This window comes from Prinia subflava, chromosome 1 (genome assembly GCF_021018805.1).
Source record: "Prinia subflava isolate CZ2003 ecotype Zambia chromosome 1, Cam_Psub_1.2, whole genome shotgun sequence".
Lineage (NCBI taxonomy): Eukaryota > Metazoa > Chordata > Aves > Passeriformes > Cisticolidae > Prinia > Prinia subflava.
Window position 1 is genome coordinate 106,363,083 of NC_086247.1, and position 24,161 is coordinate 106,387,243.

At 39.0% G+C, this 24,161-nt stretch overlaps 1 protein-coding gene across 5 annotated transcripts in view; it reads left to right on the forward strand.

Moving 5' to 3' along the window:
- ELMO1 (engulfment and cell motility 1) overlaps positions 1–24,161 on the forward strand; it is a 304,523-nt gene that overhangs the window by 109,234 nt on the left and 171,128 nt on the right. For all 5 annotated transcript variants that reach the window (XM_063406486.1, XM_063406504.1, XM_063406491.1 and 2 more), the window contains 5 exons: positions 3,585–3,736; positions 4,605–4,683; positions 8,336–8,386; positions 9,820–9,942; positions 11,267–11,398. In XM_063406486.1, the coding sequence (XP_063262556.1) occupies positions 3,585–3,736; positions 4,605–4,683; positions 8,336–8,386; positions 9,820–9,942; positions 11,267–11,398 (537 nt within the window). The remainder of the gene's footprint in view (positions 1–3,584; positions 3,737–4,604; positions 4,684–8,335; positions 8,387–9,819; positions 9,943–11,266; positions 11,399–24,161) is intronic.

Genomic DNA, 24,161 nt, shown 5'->3' on the forward strand with positions numbered 1-24,161 from the left:
TTATTATTATTATTATTATTATTATTATTAAACTTTTTTTAAGAGCTTTTGAATTCTTTCTTGTGCCTTAAGTGATGCTGAACTAGGAGGAGAATTCAGGTGATGTTGTTGTTTGCTATACTTTTTTCATCTACCCTCAGTTTACTGTTTTGCTCCTATTTCAAAAGCAACTGAATGTGTGAATTCACGGTCTAATTCCTAATTTCCCTTGAAAGTGATAGGAAGTTAAGCACCTAGACTCTTCTTTTGCATGTGGCTTTATATGTCCCAAGAGGACTGTGCAGATTTTAAGGTTATAAGTATTTTGCTGAAGAAATAATTTTATCTTTAATGAGACACACCCATGTGACAAGTTTTCATGTGGAAGTGCAAAGCAATCAAGTTGTTTCTTTCTGGAAAAGACGCAGTGTTTTGTTGAGCTTGCATTATTTTAATCATCAGAATTTTTGATAAATGCAGGATTTTTTTGGATGTTGAAAGCCCTCTTTGTGTGTGGTGCTTAATAAACAGAAAACAGCAAACAACACAACTTTGAACTCCTGTTGATTCTCAAGACTGACCCCATTTTTTTCTACATCCAGAACTTCAAGTCTGGGAATAGAATTTCCTTTTAATGTAGTTTTGTTCTCCCTGGAACTTGCATGACTTATTTTTCAAGGTAGACAAGCTTATTATTTCTGGCCAGACTTCATGCTTCAGCAAGGTGGTTATGAATCCATACAGCTTGACATGCAAGTTACCCAGCAGATGTTTTGCATCTATGTTCAGTGTGATATGTCTTATTAAACACACAAGACAGCTTTATACCTTGTATTTGTGTTTATGATTAAAAGATGTTGTGGACAAAGGTCAGGAGAATAAATGAGGCTAAGTCAGCCTTTCCTAGATGGAAGTTCTGGTTATCCATAATGTTACATTTCTGCAGGTCCCTGATATGTAACTGTTATATTCCAGTGAAGAATTAACTGCCACTTGAAGGAGCTGCTGCACCAAGAATAATTCATAAATGTCAGAAAGAGGTGGCAGAAATCTGGCAATTTGGGACACAGTCTGGACACATTGTTTTCCTGCTGCACAAGCAATCCATGGATGCCTCAAAACTGAGGCACCCAGGGGGCCCTTGGTTTAATGTGTGAGCAGTGCAGGGTCGCTCTGTGCATACACTGTCCCTGTCGTGTGCCCTGTGGAGATCTGGCAGAAACACATCTGGATTACCATTAGGAGAGGAGAGGTAGTGCAGTGCTTCTGACACATGGATTGTTGCTCTAAACAGCACTGTGCTTTGCAGGCTGTTGTAAATATTATTTGGCTCAGGACTTGCTGGGAGAAGATACTGAGAGTCTAAAACAGAAAAAGTCTAATGGAGTTGCTTCTCTCCTCCTGGTTTCTATGGCTTGGTTCTTTACAGAAAATGCAGTAAATGAATATTCTCTGAATTGAGTTTCATTTGGTGTAGGTGTTCCTGCTGTGGTAATGCAAACCAAGTAGCAGAGCAAACAACAGCACTGTAATAGATATGAAAAAGAAAAATTTGTCCCTTTTCCCTTCTTGTCTCCAGCCAAAGTTGGGTGTTTTGCTCCTTCAGTACTACTTAAAAGTCACAAGTGTACATGTGTCACCATTTTAATGTGACTTTTACAGGCAGCTGGACAGCTTTTCTAAGCATACAGCAAGCTTTTCTTCCTCCTAAAAGGAAACAAACCTTAGGTCTCAGCAAGCATCCAGAACTGGAAACAGTATAACTACAGTAGTGGCTTGTAGCAGGAGTGCTGAAGAGAGGTGTGAAATTTTCTGGAAGGAAGATATCAGACTTGAGACAGGGCCACTGTAATCTGTTACTTGGCTGTAGAGAGCAGGCAACTGTGGTCCCACTATACTTCTGTCTGTGCTTTCTGGGGTGCCTTTCATTGTGACTGTGCTGGTGTTGGTGTATTTGAGGAAAACCCGTGCAGTTCTCGCTTCCTGCACCAGCAGCAGGCAGGTTTCTTCCTGGGAAGCTGGGTACGTGGGCTGGGCAGCACGCGGGAGAACGCGCGTTGCCACATCTCACTGCACAGCTGTGTTGACTCTGCAGATGAGTGTGCACCTTGTCACTGCCGCACTGCAAAATAGCAGAGGTCAAACTCGGTTTTAATTAATGTGCCATTCGCTTGTGGCAGTTTGCAGTAAAAGGGAAGGTTGTTAACGAAAAGCTAAGACTCTAGGCAGAGTTATGGAACCAGTTGTCCCGATCATCAACAGAGTTTTAATTGGTAACCTGGAAAGAGGTTTCAGCGTTATTGGTAACAGCCAGCAGAAGAAAAAGACATGTTTTTCTAGACTGTGTTTTGCCAGAAAGCTGGATTATAAGTTTGTCTTTTGAAATGTTTGTCTGAAACCTAGATATTTTGTTAGAGAAAATTGGCTGCACAATTTTTTTTCTGGAGGAAATGAGAACTAGTTTCCTTGGTGTCTTGGTTTGAAAGACAGATATCTGCTAGGAAGGGGCAGGACCTCCCTAGAGATGGAGAATTCAAATCCCCTCCCTCCAAATTATTCCAATTAAAAGGAAAATTAAAGGAGCTTTCAGGCAGAGGTATGGGGGTAGGAATAACAGTTCTTTACTAGTATATATGACAAAACGACAAACAAACAACAACTACAGCATCAATAATAAACAGAATCAAGAACCTTGAGGGCTTTCTTTTACAAAAAAGCCCAGAGCAGTTTGATCTGGGTGCCCCTGCAGGACTCCGAGAGGCCGAACTGGAAGGAAGGAAAAGTCCCGGGCTGGTGGATGAGATGAGGTCTGCGCTGGCAGCTGGAGCAGCAGGGGTGTCCCGGCAGGGCTGGGCAGTGCAGGGCTACAGAGTAGCAGGGGAGCCTCAAAGCTCCGAAGAAGCAGCGGCGGTGGGGGGAGAGGCTGGAGAAAGCGAGTTCAGGATTCCCGGGTACACAGCAGATGACGATAGATTTCCCAGGACGAGGCAGAGGCAGAGGGCAGCCTGACCGTCCTCCTCGGCGCTGAGAGCAAGAGTGCCTCCCCCTCCCCCAGATCTGTCTTTTTTGCCTTTCCCAAAGCTCATCCTCTCTCCCCTTTGAGGGACACTCCCAGGGACTCAAAAACAATAGGTGTAGCCTCGTGCTGCTATATCCCTCAAGCACTCTTTTTGTTCTGACTAAGTAGTCATCAAGGCTTTTGGAAACTTATGGGAAAAAATTCTGTGAGAAGAGAGAAAAAAAACCCAAATCTAACCCCCAACACTTGGTTTTTCCAGTTTTCTACACAAAAAAACCCCAATTGTTTTATTTCTTAAAGCTGATTTATCATGTTCATAATGTAATGGTGAAGCATACATTTCAGTCGTGTGAATATTGACAATAACCTTTGGTGACTTTTGCCAGCTGTAGAACCTGTGCCACTGTGTTCTTTGATGGTGTGTGCTGTGCCTGGTTGATAATTTTCAGGTATTCACTGGTAACTGGCACGTGGACCAGACTGCTTTTTATCCTAATGCCTTTCTGAACCACGTTGACAGTTTTCTCTCTTACCTTTCCCTGTTTTCATGACAAGATGCAAATTCTCTGAATGATTGTATCTGTAGATAGCAAGCTACGTGAACAAATTTGCCTCGGACATCTCTATCTTGCAACGGTCGCTGGCAATCCTGGAATCGATGGTGCTCAATAGCCATGACCTGTACCAGAAAGTAGCACAGGAGATCACAATTGGGCAGCTAATCCCACATCTGCAGGGGTGAGTGTCCTTGGACTGTGATACGGTGGATGTTTTTTCCCCCTGAAAATAGCACAACATCTGGAGAAAAAACAGTGGTGTAAAGACTAGCAACCTCCTTTTTGATTCCTGCCTCTAATACAAGTGACTGCATAACTGGTAACAATCTTTCTAGAGTTGCCTGGTTGTCAGGATTTTTTTTATTATTATTATTTTGTTTTATTTGTTTGTTTTTCTATAAGCTACCTATGTAGTTTTAAGTGGGGAATGAAGAGAAGAGCACCCTGTGGTCATGAAATGCTTAATGCCATAGGCATATAAATGGGGTTGTTTTGCTTGCCAGACTGTGAAGTGTGTAAGACAGAAATTGCTCAGCTTTTGCTGAATGTACATTTGAAAAGGGAAGGGCTTTTTCTTAAATAGTAATGTTAAGTGCTAATGGAAGCCACCTCTTGTAGCATAGAGTAACATACCATGCATAGTTAGGCTTGTCTCCCACCTGGGACATTTTCAATGCACCTGAAAGGCTTTAATATTAGCAGGTTCATTTCCAGATGCCTTTAGGGAAGATTCCTCTTCCTATCTCCAGCTGTTATGCAACTGACGGAAACCGGTTATCAGACTCTTGCTATGGTCAGTGGAGGGTCAATGGCAGTTCAAGGGGCAGTTCATTCCACCTTTTTTGAATTCTGAGTCTCCCTTTGGGACATCATCTCTCTGTCAGTAATAAAGACAGCCTGGTCATGACCAAGCTTGGCTACCTAACTTAGGTGGTTAACATGAACAGCAGACAGCTCCTCCACTTCTGCCTGCAGAAATGCAGCTGGTAGATTGGTTTCTATGGCCCGTGTGCTTTCTTCACTCATGTTTACAACCTTGTTCCAAACAGGACAGACCAAGAAATCCAGACGTACACCATTGCGGTAATAAATGCGCTCTTCCTTAAAGCACCGGATGACAAGAGGCAGGTAAGTTGATGGGGGCTGTATACCTATACATCTGTAGGAGAAAAAGTGTTTCATATTCATACCTGCAGTTGTCCCAGGCACACTGTTCCTCCAGTTAATTCAAACTGAAACTAGTTCTGTTGTTTCATGCTGGGATATAATTCATTTTAATGGAGCTACCTCCATCTTGCACCACTATTAGGAGGGATTAAGCGTTCTTCCATGTTTTTGTAGTTCCCTGTGACCTCATATGAACCATATTGACTGTGGCTGACTGTAGTATTTATTGTACTGAACTCTTTGCCAGCACAGCTTGTAAACCCGAGCTATTTTTTGGTAGAATGTTTTCCCCCCAGCTATTTTATTAAAAAGGGTGTTTCTTTTGAAAACAAAAATATCTTGCTGTGTAAGCATTTCATGACTTTTATAATGTGCTATTTTAAGTTAAATTTAGTGCCAGATATCAGGAAATATTTCAAGATTGCTACTTGATGTTAAATGGGGATGGAATGTGAAATGTTATGAAATAGTGAAGTTTTTATCCATGTTTATGAAGTAACTAGCCTGTGTCGAAACAGATTTAGTCATTTATTTATTTATTTATTTAACATCTCTGTCACCAGTAACAGTGATGATAATTCCTGTGGTGACATACTGTTACTGTCCAGAACAAGTTCACTGAGAGTTGCTGATCAGATCTGACAAGGACTTTCCTTAGATTTATTTACATTTTTAAATGCTAGAGACTGTTTAAACAAACACCAAAGCTCTAATGAGGGTTTTTGAGGGGGGGGTTAGTTGGTTTTTTTGGGTTTTGGTTCTTGTTCTTAAAAATATTTTAAACATTGCAAACAGGGAAAAGTATAACCATGGTTTAATTACGAAAAAAGGCTCTTCCACCCCTCACCCCCTTCTTTTCTCCTTCTTCCTCCAATACAGTGTTCTGTAACTAAGGCAAAACGCACCTAATAACCAAAAATTAGAATAAAAACTTTTCTTTCAATTTTGGCATAAATTTATGATAGATCGTTGTAAGAAAACCAAAGATTTTGTTTTTTACATTTGTGGATAGTTGACACTGTGTTTCTGTGAAAAAAATGCCTTGTCACATTTGAAGTGGAGGAACGATGTCAGATGTAGGTAAGACTTTAGTATTAATCAGTGGGCATGTGTTCCTTGAATGACAGTAACACAGTGTATTGCCAGCAAGCAAAACTATGTCTTGCCAACAGTGTAGAGGCCTGCAGTAAGCCAGGCAGACTTCACCTGTACTACCTGCTGCTGTGACACAAAATTGTTAGTCATGCAGTTTATGATCATCAGGAGATAATGATCTGCTTTGGCTTTGAAGTGTAATAGCTCTGACACTTGCAGAATTTTTTCCTCAGCCTTTAATAGCCCAGAATATGCAGTCAGAATCTGTTCAGTTTCTCTTTATATCCGTCTTGTGGTTAATTAGTAAACGATACAACAGAGAAAGTAGGTGTCCATTACCTTCCAAATAGCATTAACAGATGGCACTTACTGAACTCTGTCTTTCTAAGACAATGAACTGAGGCGATGCGATCTCATGCAATTATCTGGTGATGGGCACTCAAAAGTTAATGTTCAGCACTCACTACTAATATAATTGGAAGTGAGAAGCTGCATCAAAACTCATATGACTCTGGGAACTTTTGCACCCTCTGTGCTGCTGACTTACAGGCATGATGTGGATGGCTGCTCTGCAATTAAGGAAGGGATTTAAATTGGCACTGCTGTCGGAATTCTTTTCCCTCACTTTTTTTTTCTCTCTGTTTCTGTAATGCAAAACCCAAGAAGTCCAAAATTTTTCTTTTTAATGAGGACTCCCTGGTAACTTTGCATCTTCTGCCCGTCAAGGACCAAATCATCTAGAGAAACCTAGCTTACTAACAGAATAGAAAATAAGTCTTTTGGGAAAGAGCTGAGAGTTGTAGCATTGAAATGATACAGCAAATGTTTGAAACACTTCTTTTGCACTTGTCTGCATTTTTTGTGGAGTCGTTGCTATGGGAAATGAGATGGCAAATTTGGTCAGATAATTTTTGTTCTCATCAGCTAGTACAATACTTACATCAGAATAGGCAGTTTATTAGCTGCTAATGACTATATAGCCTTTTTGAAGGCAAAATTGATTTTGATGCAGTAATTGGTTTTTTGAATGCCTGTTGCTTCAATCAATTTTAGTCTAGTGACAAAAAAACCCCCAGTATCTCAATAACAGCATTTTAAATGATAACTATAAGAAAGAAGTAACAGTTTGATAATCTTCTAAAAAGTAAATAAAATAATTTCCTTTTTATTATTTTCTTTGCATTGAATGCAGAAATACCATCTTATATTCTGTACCTGTTATTCTTTTGGCAGTGGGTACACAGTTTGATAAAAATCCAGCCAGTCTGTTCCAAGCAACATTGAAGTATATCATGTGCCTGGCACTCCCCCTGCAGCTCAGTTGAGCATTTCTGGAAGATATGGAAATATCTATATCATCCATTCCTTTGCTCCTTTGCTGTTATGTGCAATTGAAACCTGTGCAGCCAGAAAAGGCTTAAAACCTGAAGCGGAGTTTCTCTTGCCTTTAGTCCCTTATTCCTCCTTTATCACTCCCATGTTCTGTTGCAGCACCCTTTACCTGCTACAAAGCAAAGAGTTCAACATCTCCGACTGCCTCTCATCTCATAATAAGACTTATTTTCTTTTTCCGAGCAAATTCTCACCTAACAATGCTTTATTTACACTGTTTCTGCAGATGTGTTTTAGTCATCCATTCTTCATATGTTTTAATGCTATAGTCTCAGTTTTTCTGTCTTCTAGGGGATTTTTTAATACATAAAAGTGACTAGTATGTATTCTACATTAGTCTTCAGCTATCACAAAGTTAGCAGGAATGCATGTGCAAGCGTATCTCTCATATATACACACACATACACACATTTCTATACTGATGGAAAAGCTCATGGAACTTAAAAATAGGGCGTGCTCTTGTAGGCATGGTTAAGATTAGACTCATAGGCTTGGTAAGTGTAAAATATTCCCCTCTATGCTTTGTAGGACAGTTTGCAGCATGGATAGTTGTGATCAGCTGCTTAAGCGTTGAAGCACATTCACATCAATAGTGATTTCAGACAGGTCTAGAAAGATGGAGGAGAACTATCATTTGTGGTAATAAAACAGCACTGAGTTGTAGGCTGACTTATTGAATGAAAGTTGGAGCACTTGGCTTTAAAACAGCTGAAATATTAAAGTAAATAAACATTTTATTTGACATCTTGTTTTAAAGTTCTGGCTGGCTTCCAGTCCATGCTTCCTTCTGTATTGTTTGTGGGGGAAGCTTGTGCTTGTGAATACTCTCTTGAACCCACAGAGGTCTCTTCCGAAGTCTTTCACCATTGGTTTTGGATCACCAAAGCCCTCAGATTGTGATGTACTTTTAACTGTCTTGGTCTCTCTTCTCATGGTACAATATTCTGACTTTGTGATCCCTTAAACAATGCATACAGTCATAATGCTGATATGCTGCTTCCTTTAATTTATAAGTAACAATGCAGAAATGTAAGACCTTTTAAGTCAGTGTGTTTTTATAGCTATGACACTAAAATACCTGCTTCTCACAATTTTTTTGAATTTTTTTTTTTTTTTACAAAATCAGGAAATGGCAAATATTTTGGCACAAAAGCAGCTTCGTTCCATCATTTTAACGGTAAGTATATGGTTGTCAAAGTTACTGTTGAGTAGAAAAGAGAAAAGGTGACTCCATTTTTGATGTTCATAGGTCTTATCTTACAATATTTTAATTGCCTTTGTATTTTGATATGTTTTGAAGCCTTGTAATATAGAAGTTAAGGTTTGAATGGTGGTTGAATGGGTTCAGAACTGCTTTTTGGAAGGATTATTTTCCCAGTCACAGAAATTATGGTTTCTTCATGAAAATACAGTGTTAGATACTCCTATGTTTTTTGGTTATTTGATTATTCTGACTTGATTGACACAATTCATCACAGCTTACACACAAACAGCATGACTTAAAGCTAATGAAATTGTTAATGGATATAATATCAAAGACCTACATCTGCTGTCATGGAAAATCAGAGATTTTGCCTTTGACATTGGAGTAGATTGCATCTTCAATGGAATGAGGGAAATCTTTCTCTGTAGTGAGTGTGAAACAAACCAAACAACAAACAACATCTCATACTTTCTCATTTGCTATCATAATTTCACTGATGCATACAAAACCCCCCGAGTTTATTTCAGAAGGCATGTTTTTACACTGGTTGACTTTGTAGGAAGTTTGGAACAATCATAAGGATAATATTCTTAGGTGTTTATTTGTTGTCATAAAATACTCCAGTGCCTTTTGGCAGACAGATTCTTTTATTCTCTGGAACTGTACAACATCCACCTCCCACTTGATGATTCTTTCCTTATGTACTTTGCTGTGTTTAGAGTCCAGGGCCGTTTTCCCATATAGAACTACTGGGTGTTTTTGGAACACCAGGGATTTTTAAATTGTCCATCAGTTTTGTGTTTGCTTTCTGAATGGGGTAATTATGTACGTATAGATGTATTTCTAAGCAGTCTTCCTCATACAGGTTGGAGTTGTTTAGTGGAGGCAGAATTGTGGTGTGATGCTGACTCCCTGTTGAGCCCTGATTTAACAGGTTAAATCACTATATTCCCTGGCTGTGTTTGCAGCCTGAATACTCTTCTGCTCAGACAGCCACTCTCTTAAATATTTTCTTAATATATTCTCTTAGAAAAAAAAAAAAGAAATACTGAACTCTAAAGCTCTTGGGATGGAATTATTTTTTCTTTGGAGTGACTTCTTAGCACTGCTTTTTTTAATGCTACTTCTCAGTATATGCACAGACCCTATCTAGCGTGAAATTGTCAACTTAAATTACTTAATACAGTATCTGAATCAGAAGTGCTAGTTCTAGTGGCTTGATTTTTGGGGGTCAGGGAGGCTTGTGTTTGTGTATGGGGGTTTTTTGGCTGTTTAAGGTTTTTGTTTTTTCATTTCTGGAGTATAGATACACTACTGCATAGCAAACACATATCTAGAAATTGAAACACCTGCCTTTATCCACTGTAATTTTCTGATTCACCAAAATCTGTCTTCTTTCTTTGCAGCATGTTATCAGGGCACAAAGAGCCATCAATAATGAAATGGCACATCAGCTATATGTTCTTCAAGTACTTACCTTTAATCTTCTGGAAGACAGAATGATGACAAAAATGGATCCACAAGATCAAGTAAGCATCTGGCATGATCTGGCCTTAGCAGGAAGAAGACAACTCCTCACTGATGTACCTAAAGCTCTTCATGGAAGAAAAAGACACTTGCTAGGAACATTTACATAAGTCATTCTTTTTCTCTCTCTGTGAAGTTGGGTTATGTGGTTTTTTTGTGTGTAAGAAAATGCACTGGCTATTTCGTTACTTGTGCAGAAGTACAACAAAATGGTCAGGCAATTCTCCTTAGCATGTAGTTCCATGAACAGAATTTCCTGTCTTCCCGAGTAGAAAGTCTGAGCAGCTGTCCAGCATTTGTTTCCTTTGTGCCCTTCTCAGAAGCAATAGAGATGTATGGTCCTTCCTAAAAGTACTTCTGTAGAGCTAAATTGGATGTTTGCATGAAAACTATTGGGCATGCTAGAGCTGACGTTAAATTGTGTAACAATAAACCCTGGGTTGGTTACTGGGAACCTATAAAGTACTTCATTTGTTCATTGCTCACTGCGTGCAGACATTGACTTTGATATTGTTCATTGTGCAAAAAGTGACACTCCCCTAAGATATTCCAGAAATTTAAATATAGGGCTGATGAGCCATAGAGATGATGTTTTTTGTTTCTTTAATTTTTGTGGCCTTCATTTTGTGGCCTGTACAAGGAGGAACCTGATTTTATTTTTTAGCTGAAGTCATCTTAAGGCTTGTTGATAATTTGGAGAAGAGAAGGTGGGAGAGTGAGATAGCTATAAACATAAAGTAACATCATGCTGTAGGATTTTATGCTTCCTATGTTTGACTCTTGGGAATGTACATGCAGTCAATTAGTGCATTTCTCCACGAGTGACTAACACAGTGTTGTTAATATTGCTGGTGGTGTGGTTATCACTGTCTGGAGACATTTGCAGCTGCAGTAATTCATCTTTTACCTATTTCTGCAGCAGCAAAAATGGATAGTTACCAAAATGAATGTAGAGTGCTGATTCATTTTGTGTTCATCCAGCAAGGTGCTTAAGCACCAGCTTAATCGGCAGCTTAATTTAAAATGTGTGTGATTTCTTGGCTTCTGTGGTTAAACTTGTCAGAGGTCTTGCTAACCTGGGCCCTGCTTCTGGAAGTCAACATTTAAGCACCCACGTGTGAATCTCATAGATGTGAGGTCTTTTGAAAGTGGGAACCACGAGGTCAATTCTTGCTGACTGTCCCTCCAAGTACCAAGTAGGGAATTTAGGCCCAAAATGGGCAGTGGGGAGGAACACCATGTTTTGAAACACCTTTTGTGATATTGTTTAATTAAGTGAGAGATCAGTTATTTTAACCAATTATTTTTAACCTTGTTTTAACATAGGCTCAGCGGGATATCATATTTGAACTCCGAAGAATTGCATTTGATGCCGAATCTGAACCTAACAACAGTAGTGGCAGTATGGAGAAACGGAAATCTATGTACACTCGAGACTACAAAAAACTTGGATTTATTGTGAGTATTTCTGTGTGGTGGTCCACTGAAAGTGGGTGCATGCATCCATTATAGCATGTCATTTCATTAGTCTCTTCTCTTACTTGATCTTCTGTCTATTTCCTAAAGGGGAATAATTTTCCTCCCCTTCCCCAGAAATCCTGCTAACTCCAAGCGACAGCTCTAGCAGAAGCCAGGGCGCTGGAATGGACACAATAAACTCTTTTCAAGGGATAGGGAAGGAAGTAGGGGTAGTGGAGTAGCTCAGTATGTTAGGGAGTGTTTTGACTGCCCAGGGTTTTTAGTCATGGTGATGATAGGATTGAGTGTTTATGGGTAAGGACAAGGAGGAAGGTCAATGAGGCAGCTTGCATGGTGGGAGTCTGTTATAGGCCACCCAACCAGGACAAAAAAGCAGGCAAAATATTCCACCAGCATCTGGAAGAAGTCTCAAGTTCTCTAACCCTTGTTTTCAAGGGGCACTTTGAACTTACGAGCTGTCAGCTGGAAATATGATACAGTGGAAAGGAAACATTCTTGGAGATTCCTGGAGTGTGTGGAGGATGATTGAGGTCAGCCTCTTCTCCCAAGTAGCAAGTTACAGGACAAGGTACTCTAAGATTGGATATTACATAAAATTTCTTCATGGAAGGGGTTGTCAAAAATTGGAACAGGCTGCCCGAGGATGTGGTTGAGTAATGAACCCTGGAGGTGTTTAAAATATGTGTTAGATGTGGCTTTTAGGGACATAGATTAGTTGTGATCATAGCGCAGTTGGACTCAATGATCTCAGAGGTCTTTTCCAACCTTAACAATTCTATGATTCTAGCTGGAAGAAATAACTACCTGAAGTTTAAACATGTAGTTTTGCATGACATGCCACCATTAGAATCTAATTTTTAATGATGAACAGACATTGCCTAATAGATCTGGGACAGCCCTGTAAAGTCACTGTAGTTTGTTAGCAATAACATGGACCTATGAGCCAATAAATCTGAGGTAGGACTCTATGGTATTCACTTACAGGGCCTTGTGTTTTGTTTGCTTGAAGTCCTTCAGTCTGTGAATAAGGGATGCAGAATCTCTTCTACCCTGACTTAATCAGATGAATTGGAGTTCTGGACTTCTGGAAAACAGAAGTCCAGAACTGTCCTGGAATTGGACTTCTGGACAACAAAACTCTGTTGGGAAGCAACTCTGTTGTTTAGCATCTGGCTAAATTGTTGCATATGTTTATATTTACTAATAATATGTGTTTTTCCCCATCTGGAAACAGGGTGTGCACATATACAGTTAATTAATATCTTGATTTATTGCTTACTCTGGGTCATTATGTGGTTTTCTTTCTCCTTAGGTAAAATGGCATGCTTCACATCTCCTGTGGTTCATTACTGTCCTGTTGGCCCAGCAAATACACACTGAATGTTGTACAGTAGCCACAGTTAGGGACAGGGAGGTTTTCAGCACTCTTGGTGCAAACTGGAGCTTGCTCTGCAGTTTGAGTGCTCTGCCCAGCTCTGTGGCATAGGGCCCAATTCTCACAAAACCACAAGGGAACTGGGAAGAGCTCCTCTGTGTTCTGATTGCTGTTTTCATTACTGATGAATGAGGAAAAAATTACCACTGGATCAGTGCTGTTGTATCTGTAAGGAGTAATTAAGTAAATGGATGGGAAGGGAGGAACTTGGCATTTTGGGGTTGCAAGCATGATAGCAAAACTAGTGCTTTGAAGGAGTTTTTGAAGATCAGTGTGAGGTGGGTTTCTTTTTTTGTTGTTGTTTCTTTTTTGTTGTTGTTGACTCATCCCTCGGCTTCATTACTCCCATTTGAGCTGTTCATTGGGAAGCCTACTGAAAACACTCTGGCAGTTGTCAAGGGTAACTGCAGCACTGTTTACTGTTTGATGATGATAGCCTTTCAAAAGGGGATGGGGAACAAAGTTTAGGAGGGAATGGGAACTGGGATTAAAGCAGTGAAGAAAATGTAGGGAAACATAGTGGGAGGTAAGGAGCAATATGTGAAAGTAAGCTGTGGAAGAAGCACCATAGCAAGAGCCCTAATGGGAGGCAGGTTATTCTATTAGCAGTATGATGAGGCAGAGAACAAATAATAAAAAAGTCAACAGTGAACTGTGAGGAGAGTTATTCTACTCTTGTACCAAAGCTTTACTTTGTGCTAAGAGTCCAGGTGATGCTGCAGGTACAACTTTTTTTAACAGCTGAAGAGGGGTATTACCTTCCCCACAGGGCTGGGAAAGGGAGCAGGACCTCTTGTGAGATCTGGCTGCTAATCCCCAGCCTCATACATGGGCTGTGTTCTGACTCCTGGCTGCCTTCAACCCCCCTGCTTATTTTCAATAAAGTGTCTTCAATGCTTTCATCAGCTGCAGGCAGAGGGTTACATTAGCAAACTGATCATGATCTGAACAGTGTGAGGTTTGTGTCCCCTCTGCTTCAGTTTGTGGCACAAGAAACCTGCCAAACAGGAGTCTGACCTCGAATGCTGTCTTCATTCCACTGGTGCTGATGGTCGGGAAGCCAATTTCTTGAGCTGATTAAATATTCATTTCAAGGGAGAGAGTAAAACCATGTCTGGCTATTAAATTGTTCCTGGACTGCTTGTTCTCTTTCTGCATGGGAAATGCGAGAATTCTGTTTATTTTTCTCAGCCACATCAAAAAGCCTTGCCCCACTACAAATGTAATGTCAAAACGAGAAAAATCCAGACATGGTTTCAGAAGCTTACAATGTAATTTGTAAAACTGCATAGTTAGAAATCTACATTCAGCTAAAGCAACCACAGGACCTCACCAGATGGTTATGATAACCAAGTAAAGAGATTCTCAGATGAGATGTGAGATTTATTAAAATGCTGATGAATGCAACAAAAATGAGCCAATTAGGAGATGTGCGATACACTCCACCCTATTGAATTATTTATTATTTTCTGAGTCAATTTCAAGTTAAATAGCCTGAATACTCCCCTTTGTATTTGAGTAAGCTTAATTCCAATAATTGAGGTGGAAAATAATTGCAAAATGGCTCATAATCATGTATATTTTCATCATAATTCTTTAAGCAGCACTACTGTCATTGAGAAGTTGTAATGAATATTTTTGTTTATTGACAGATCTGAACAAAGTATAAAAAATTTTACATATTGGAAAAAACAACTCCAATAATCTCATCCTAGAACAGTTTTTCTCAAGTTTTCAGTGTGTAGAGCTTCTGAGGATTGTTGTTTGTTTGTTTTTGTTTTGTTTTGATTTTCTTCAATTAAATATAAATGGTTTATATAAATGGAAAAAGCCAAAATGGAAAGTGAGTGATTTCATAACTTTGCTGTGCTATACTGGAATTTGCTAGTGTAGCAAAATAAAAATGGGGGTTAATGAAGGAGATATGAAATCCGTAAGGAACTGTCTAGAAGGTGACAATTTAAATGGAAATTGAGAATGATGGGATGTTCTTTGAAAGGCAGGCATTGGCTTGACTTTCAGGATGTTAGTGGTGGTGGCATAAGAAAGTTAACATATGCTGAAGAAGTCTTCTGATGAAATGAATACGGGAAGCAGTGATGAAAGAAATCACCATGTCATTCACAAATTAGATGACCTTTTGGATTACAGAAACAGAACTAATGTCATTTTATACAGTCATACAAAGAGCAATGGTATTCACTTAGACCCCTGGCAAGAATTTCATCTGCAGGCAAGTATCTTGTCTGTGGGAAAAGATAAGAGAAGTTGTATGATGTAGCCACAAAAGAAGTTGAATGTTAAGCTAGGATTTATCTGGAAAGATATTTTCAGAACATATGAATTGTTGAGGCCATTTTTTGCATTTCTTAGACATCATCTAAAACCTTATATAATTTCAGTAAACTCTGCAGTAACTTATGGACTGACTGAATGCAGGTTGTGTGCAGAGGCTGAGGCTTGTGCAATGATGAGGGAGAGGTCTTACAACAGCTGACTTTAAAAAGTTGCCTTTTTAGCCAATCAGCCTGAATGCTGTGGAAATCTCAAATGTGTGTGCCAATGCTGAGCGGGAAGAAACCATGTGTAAAATACGTGTCAGTGATGGAAATTAATTCATAGCAGAGATTTTTAATTGAAATGATGGGGACAAAATCTGCCACAACTTTAAAGATGGAGGTCAGTTCATGACAAAAATGTTTATATATTTCACAATGGCGGGTCCAGGAAACAAAACATATGAGGACTGTGGGAAAGAAAAAAAACCACCAACAACCAAGCTTGCTTAGAGCAGTCTGAAGTAAGACATGAATAATCATGGATGACTTAAATGGCTGCATAGTTGATTTGTTAGACATTACAAACAGTTTCTAATATGAAGAGAAGTAGCACCAGCACAGATAAGGTGGAGGATTTGTCCCAAAAGTTTTGGAAAGAAGCTTGAGAAACAGTTGAAAGTTAGCTAAGGCATGCCTTGGGCAAAATGCAGACCTTAGGAGCTTCTGAGACTTTTTTTAGACTTATATTTTTTTCTCTTCTTCATGTCCCAGGTGAGCACCTACTTTGTTTTATCTTAAGCTACTTATCATTAATCTACTTTATCTTAAGTATTTTATCTTTATGGTTTTCAAAAATCCCTTGTTGTACAGCACAGTATCCAAGTAGCACTTTGAATGTAAGAACTAACAGTTTTCTCATAGATTCTTCTTGTGGTGCTTCTCATTGTCTCTTGGAACAGTTCATTAGCTGACTGTCCACAGTTACCTCCTTGACACCATGATATATCTCCCAGATGGAGTCCCTTGACTCTGCAGGAAGGAGATTATTGAGAAAATAATTCGCAATAATGTAATTAATACTTTGTAATCATTACCTGCAAGAGGGGCAAACTCAAATGACTCCAACCTTTAATTGCTGTCCTCTTCAACCAGCCTCCTAGAATTCTGGTGTGTATATTTCCTCATGCTCACTTGGGAGCTTCTTTTGCCTCCTCCCCTCATTTTTATGACATACTCTATGTCTCACCCCAGGATTTGAGAGCGAAGGATTAAGTTTAAGCTTTGGAAAAACATGGGGAAAGGTGTTGTATTAGTGTTTGTTTTCACTTTTCAGATCGGCTTTAATTGGTGGCGAATTGAATTGACTTTACAGAAGTCAAGTCTGCTTTGCCCATGATGGAATAGCATCCCTGTCCTCAGCCAGTGAGCTTTTCCATCCTTTTCCCACTGTTGCTCTGTTGAAGAGGGGAGTAGGCAAGATGTTGGCTGCTGGCCAAGGCTGACACACCACGCCTCCTTTCTGTATTTTGCTAACTCTGACTTTAGGCTGTTTCTGGGTTTATTCACTGAGCTTTGGTAGTTTGGAGGTTCCCTGTATCATGCTTTGCTTTCCAACTTCTTGGCTCCTCTAGCCTTTATCTCTCAATTTCTTTCCCTAGTGTTTGGTTTTGAGTTCCCAATCCCCTTGGGCTCTTTGTTCCATTTTGATATCCAGCTGGATCTATCTCCTTCCATCCGTCTGATCACTCATTGTTATTCATTCATTCATTCATTCATTCATAAATTTGTTCATTCTCCCTGAATTTCCACTTTTTTAGATCCTCACTCTCTCCTTGTGAGGTGGTTCTCTGAATTTTACCCAGTCTCCATCTCTCCAGCTCTTCCTCTCACCCTGCTTTTTCCTCCATCAGTATGAAGCATCAGTATTTTGCACTGAAAGTTGCCAGGACTTTCTAAAGACAGACACAAATTGCATTTTCCCTGTGTTTTATTTTCAGAAATGGATGGACTAAATTTAGTCACATGGACCAAATATCAGTCTTAGCCCCAGTGTGAAAACTTCACTTGCCTAATAAGTGCTGTCCAAGATAGGAACAGCACCTAGAAATAGGAAGTGTTGGCCATTGTAATAATAGCCAGCACAACAAGCCCCACCTCTTAACTATCTATAGGCAAAACGCTTCTCTTTTCTTTTTGTTGCCATAAGGTGTTGGTTTCAGACTCAAATAGTTCAACCACAGTTTAATTATTTTTTTCAAAAGATAGGGTGCTACCTTTTGCTTATTCTAGGCTACGAAATAGTTGCATCCTAGTTTTGAACAATTTAACTTAAACTGTAGATATATTATAGCCTACTATTCATGATAAATTATTTGACTGAAGATTTGAGTCACAGGTTTGCTGGTGATGATGTGTGCGTATTCAAAGAAATTTCAGATTTGCATTGGTAGAAAGTCAGTAGATAAAGAATTAGGTTGTTGTGTGATGATCATTCACCCTTTATTATTGACTGACTGAAAGTAAAGAGTCAAAGTGAAGTCATGCAGTGAAAGGGCAGCGCACAATTCTAGGTAATTTGCATGGTGTGGATAGTCAAACAGTAGATTGAATTGGGCTCTAAAAAGTTAACACAGAGCAAGACTGGGACAGAAATGGGATGGCAAACTCTGCAGAAGTATGAATAGTCCTTAAATTCTATGGAGTTACTAATGTCTGGATGTCTGAAACCTACTTGTTCCAGCTCATCTTTTGGAATTAGTGGTACCAGTTTGCCTAGCTAGAGAGGATAAAACCTTCCTAGGAGAGTGGGTGAGAAGGAGATGAACAGAAGCAAATGCCATGTGATGCATTTACTTAGCTATTCTTGTTGAAGACCTGAGGATGGTCATCCTTTTTCTTCCTATAAAAACTAAAAGGAAGGCCTGAATATTTGAAGTCTTACAGTGTTATGAGTTGTAGGAAAAAGCCCTGAACAGGAAGCTGAAATTTTGTGATTTGAGACTGAAATCTGGAACTGGTCTAAAATGCTGAAAAACTCATCACAAAGATTGTGAGCAGTTGTCTGCAGCTATTTAATTCTCATCTCCTTGTTATTTCCTTTGGTAGATGATATTCTGCAGTGACTGTAGGTTTTTACTCTTTGAGAAAGCTTTTCAACTATAATAAAAGCAATGCATTCTTACATTTAGATTCTCTTGTTCACTTTGGCAGTGGCAGAGGAACATTTTTAGAACAATGCTGCATACGTGCCAAACTAGATCTGATCCTTCTAAAATTTTAGCCCTGATCCTTTTTAAATTTTAGATTGATAAGATTTAATCACAGGCTTAAAGGTAGAACAGCATAGATGACAGATTGTCTGTACTACTGAAAGCTTTTAGTAGTTTTCCATCCTCCTCCACTCTTTCTACTCCTACAACCCTCTCTTTCTCTATCTACTATTTCAAAACTTGTGAAATCACTTGTTGCTGTGGGGAAAAACCCAACTCCGAAAAGATTTTGTTTTGCTGAGCTATTCATATATGCAGTGTCAGACCTTCAGGTCAGTTGCCATATTTCTGTATGTAAATATGGCTCATATTTAAGTAAAACCCTTTGTTATTTAGTAGTGGCAACTAATAATTAAGCACTTTCAGCACAGCAAAATTCATGTCTTAACAGCACTCTGTCAGAAAGGAGATTCTTCTCCTCCTCTCCTTTCATTGTAATACATCGTTTTCATAACATTTGAGTATCCTTTTATTTAGCAGAGTTAAATTTGCAGATGGTATGTCCAGGTAAAAGAAAACACGCTTTGCCCTTTGCCAGTGAAATTTCCCTGATGTTGGACCAGTGGGATAAGACAGGACTGTACATGGGATTTCTCCTCTCGTTTTTATCTTTACGACCACTAGAGGTTGCCCTTCTCCGTCGTTTGCCAGCTTCATTCTCCTGTCATTTTGTTTTGAAGCAGGAATTTTTCTGTGGCTATCTTATAAATAAGCCATTACCGGTTTATTCTTCCAGGTAAGTTTTGGAAGATGAAGACTAGCAATACATATTTATCTCTTTTTGTTAAGAAAGAGTGTAGTTGTAATAGTAACCTTCACTCTCAGTGTTTGATAATCTTTTCATTAAAGAAGCAGAGCTGTAGTTTCATATGACTGTATTTACATTCATAAACACTTATTTGGAAGTTTTTGAGACAAAACAGGTCTTGAGGATGAGTTCTGTCATTTATGTTTTCAAAAAATAACATTTAACTGTGTAATTCCCTTGCTGTGTACGGGAGTATCAGAAGAACGTGATCTAATCACTGGAAATAACAGCCCAGGACCTCAAGTAATATTGACCTTAAAACAATGAAAACATCTAAGCTGATGTGAATGTTCGAAATGCTTGTGAATGTTATTAATATTGTGCACAACATCTTGTTTTCTGCCCTAGCACTCCTGCACTTCTTCTAAGCCTTTCCACTCACAAACTCCTGACTTTGGCACTCACCTCTCACTCTTCTCTGTGCCCTTCTACTTACCTTCCCTTTCCACTCCACTCCTGGTTTGCTTTTTTTCTCTAAGCCTGGAAGGTGGGGCCAGGGAATGCTCAGGAGAGGCAACATCTTCAGAAAAAGTGTGTTCCGAAGAGATTTGTTAAATTCAGTTAATCCTAAGCATTTATAAAGCAGCCAAATGCAGCCCATGTTCAAAAGGAGTTTCAAGACTTACACAAGAGCAAGTCTTAGAAGTTTTCTTTGCATAGAATGAGTGGGCTTGAATTTTGACAAACAATTATGTAAAAACTGTTAGAGCAATGCAGTGCTTAATAAAACATTCCTAAAAATGGTCAAATAATTGCCAGAACTTGCTAAGGCTTTCGCACAGATAGAAAAGACTAGGTATTCAGTTCTAACACTTAAAATAATTTAAAGTACGTGAAATTAAAGTTTAAAAATGGAAAGTGACAGACAAGTTGAACTGCAGATGGCACAACCAGATTTACCTGCAATTTAGGTATTTTTCTCAAGTTTCCCTTTGCTTTTGACATCTTGCTTCCCTGATGTTTCACAGAATCACAGAATAATGAGGTTGGAAGAGACCTCTAAGATCATCAAGAACAACCTATGCCTTAACACCTCAACTAGACTATAGCACTAAGTGCTATAAGTTTCGGTGAACATTGCTGCATGATAGATCTGAGGCAGAGCAACCACAAGAAAGGCACTGAAACCTGTGTGAGAAAGGTGAACAAAATGTGAAAGGTGAACATGAAGTACATGAAAAGAAAAACAGAATGATAGAGTAAGGATATATAAATGAACTGATGATGACACTGAAGATGTAACTAATGGTTTTATTAGTCTATACTGGCATTTGGAGGAGCTTACAATCTGCAAGCCAGTTGTTAATTTTACAGTTAATTTTTCTCAATCTATATGGAGATAATTCAGTTTGAAAAGGAACTTTTTTAGCTTTTTTCCTAAAAATAAACTAAAAATAGAAAATCAAAAACTCACAAAGGCTCCATTTCAACCAACTGCTTGGTTGCCCTCCATGTGAGTGAGGGTGCAACCCCCCTCAAGAGAGAGGGGTGATCTCCTCTGGCCACAGGGGCAGATGCTGTGGGGGGGACATCACATCTTCTCAGCCGAGTGTGATTGCAGCGTGGAATAAATACTCTGGAATGACCAAAATGAGATGGGTAGCGAAAACTGAGAATTGATCTGTAAATCCCAAAGATAGTGGAATTTTTCCTCATTGTCAGACTTTTGTCTGAGGATCCAGGGTGCTAACAGAAGAATGTAAGAGAATTAGTGCTGTTTGGGGGCAGGAGGTTTTAAATGGCTTGGAGAAAACTCGAGGAACTTGTTCTTACTAAGGAAAATGGGTTATGTTGTAACCAGGAAAGCCAGACCTGTTGTGCAATGGATGGCATCTGTGCAGTAGAGAAGCTACTAATTTTGTATAAACTTGGTGCTGTTCATCTGAGCTGATATGCACAGGATGAGGTCCCTGGGTCAGATGCATCTTTATAGTTGCCAGTAAGAGAGACCACAAAATCCATGAGTTAAAGCTGCTGTTCTGGTTTACCCTGCAGCTGCATGTGATTTCCCAGGACTACTTGTCCAGAGCTGTGGCATCCAGCAACTTGAACATTGGTAAAATTAATAAACCAGCCTCTTACCATATTCAGCTGAATTCCTCTTAGTTTTAGTCCTTCCAGAGGAGAACATATTTAAAAGAAAGAAAAAAAAAAAGGAAATTTGATGAGCCACAGAGCTTCTTTGACCTTTCAGTATCACTTCAACAAAGAAGTTAAAACTAACCAGAATGAAATATCTGACTGTACGTGTGGCTCCGTATAACATCATTCCTTTCGTGTTTTGATTTTTTAATTCTTTATTTTATGCTTTTGTGCTTATTATAAATATTAGTTGAAGGAACTATCCTTTAAATCAGTTTCTTAATGAAGACAGTTGTTTTGAGAAGGGGGAATAAAAGGTTGGTATTTTAGTATATATACCTTTCCAGTATTTTCAGTTGTGAACTTGTAAAATAAAAATACTAAACTCTTTGTGATTTTCTCTTGAAAAAATCTACTAAAAATGTAAATGTGCTAATTTAAAGTTAGTCACAATGGAGCATTGCATTTCTGATTTTTTTCTTTTATATATATTCTGTTTATTGTTTCACTGAGTAGTTTTCTTTGCCACATACATCCCAGTTATGAACTCATGGGGGCAGGCAAGCTCCACAGATTTGAATGTAGTTGGGCTGAATAGTTTGTTTCAAGTGTATCATAACAAGAATTATTTTCTGACCCCTTCACTGGGAGGTGGATGGATCTTGGATACCTTTCTCTGGATGTTAAGTACCACACATCTCAGAATTTGCACACACACACACAAAGGAGAAACATCCCCCATAAAACTGGTCAGACACAATAACATCTCAATTCTTTTGTTGTGTGGGTTTCTTCTGTTTTACAAGACGGCTTGGATAGATGATTCTAGAGAAACCCTTACTTGATATTAAATGATGGTAGTTTTGTGAAACTGTGTAAATTCAATTTGATGTTAATTACAGCAAATATTTTATTTAAGTGATATTTTATTTTATTTGTTTATGAAATTTTTCAGTGTATCTATGCATCCAAACAGATAGGTGAGTTACTTAACATGTGCATATTGCTTTTTCCTCCTTGTCTCATTCCTCATGTTTTTTTTTTTTGCCTGTTGTAATATTTAAAGGACGGTAAATAGCATAGCACACAAAATATTCACATTTTCTTCAGTCACAAAGAGTTCCAAACATTTTTTTTGAATATGAGATTTCATTAACTGAGGCCTGAGAATAAACTCAAAGACAAGGGGAGAGAGAAAGGCACCTTGTTTTTAAATAACCAATTTATTTCCCCAAACTAAAAACACCTTCATATCCGAATTCTGAATATTTCAGTAGTTAAATGCAGTTAACTTGTTACACAAGATTCTTAATAAATTCTTATGTAAAATCATAGAATAGTAGAGATATGTCTTCTTTTAAATTTTCCTTATTTTTTTAAAAAAGCTCCCTAAGTTTCAGTGCAGCTCCATCCTCTTTTTGACATTTGTCTGGAGGAGACTGAAGGCAGAGCAGAACAGTACCCAGATATGCAACACATATCAGCATTTTGCAGAGCCCAGCTCTAGTCAGAAAGAGCTTCACACTCCTGCAGATCGAAACAAAGGAAAATGGAAGTCAAGGGAACTGAAATTCTCTGGTGAATGGATCCAGTGCTTTTTTCATCTCTCTGGTTTGTTCTTGGGTTTTGGGGGGGTTTCGTTAGTTTTGGGGTCCTTTTGTTTGTTTTTGTTTGGTTGGTTTTGAGTTTTTGTCGTTGTTGGGGTTTTGTTTGTTGTTTGTTTGATCATTTGCTTTTGTTTATTTTGAGGTTTGTTGTTGGTTTTGTTTGTTTGGTTTTTGTTTTTGGTTTTTTGTTTCTTGTTTTAAATTACCTCACTATTGAGGATAGATGAGGGTATCCTACAGGTTGGGCAGAACGTGGACTCAAAGGTTTTAGGAGGGATTGGTCCTGTATTCCAAACTTGTGCCTGACATCTACAGAACCTGGCTTTTTTTTTTTCCCCAGCAGGGTAAAGATTTGACTGTAGAGCTGACAATTTTGTACTCAGGAATGCCCACCCAAAAGTAGCTAAAATATCACATATGCTGAGACCTCCTTTGCTGTAGATTAGTTTTCATCTTATCCTCTGCAATTATTAGAAGCTTGACCTGGTCACAGGTAATAAAAGAAGTGTCAGTGGGTGAACCACAGAGCTCCTAAATGGTAGCTGGCTTTTTCACCCAGTTCTGCAGGTCTGTGTGCCTGGCTGCCAATGTCATTCCAGTTCTGTTTTCCAGAGCTCTGGGATAGAATTTTCCATTTTAAATTTGGACAGCTGTTGTATCTGGCTGTCAGGCAGCCAGTAGATTCACATGGATGCTTCATTTTGAACTGGGGTTTTCTCAGATACAGGGCTGACTTCTCCCCACTGTATTTGAGCTAAACACAGCCTGGGCCTTTCCTTCTGCACATGACAGAGGTTGTAGCCAGCTTGCTTGAGAAGGAAAATCACAAAACCTTTCTACAGAAATATCTAAAGGGAGGGCAAGATCTATCCCAGCTTACCTCATGAGGCTTGGCATTGAGTTTAGGTTCCTTTCCAAGCTCACTGTTGTCAAAGCAGCACAGATTGTAAAGATGTCCCCAGCCACCGCTGTCATTGGTAGTAATGAAATTCCAAGAGAACTATAATTCACTGCACAAATGGAATGTCAATCTTCTTATTCTGTGGTTGTGCCTACCATAGTACACAAGCATCATATCCTTTGCTGGAAATTATAGTTGCTGCAGCAGGAAGGATCCCATTCAGAATTTCACTCTTCAGTGATGACATAGGAGAGAGGCCACTGCAGCAATAAAGTGGCTGCTTCACATGTGGCATCCTTGTAGATGCACATTCTCAGGAAAGTTCTAAAGATTATTTTTACTTGACTGACTTGGATTTTAT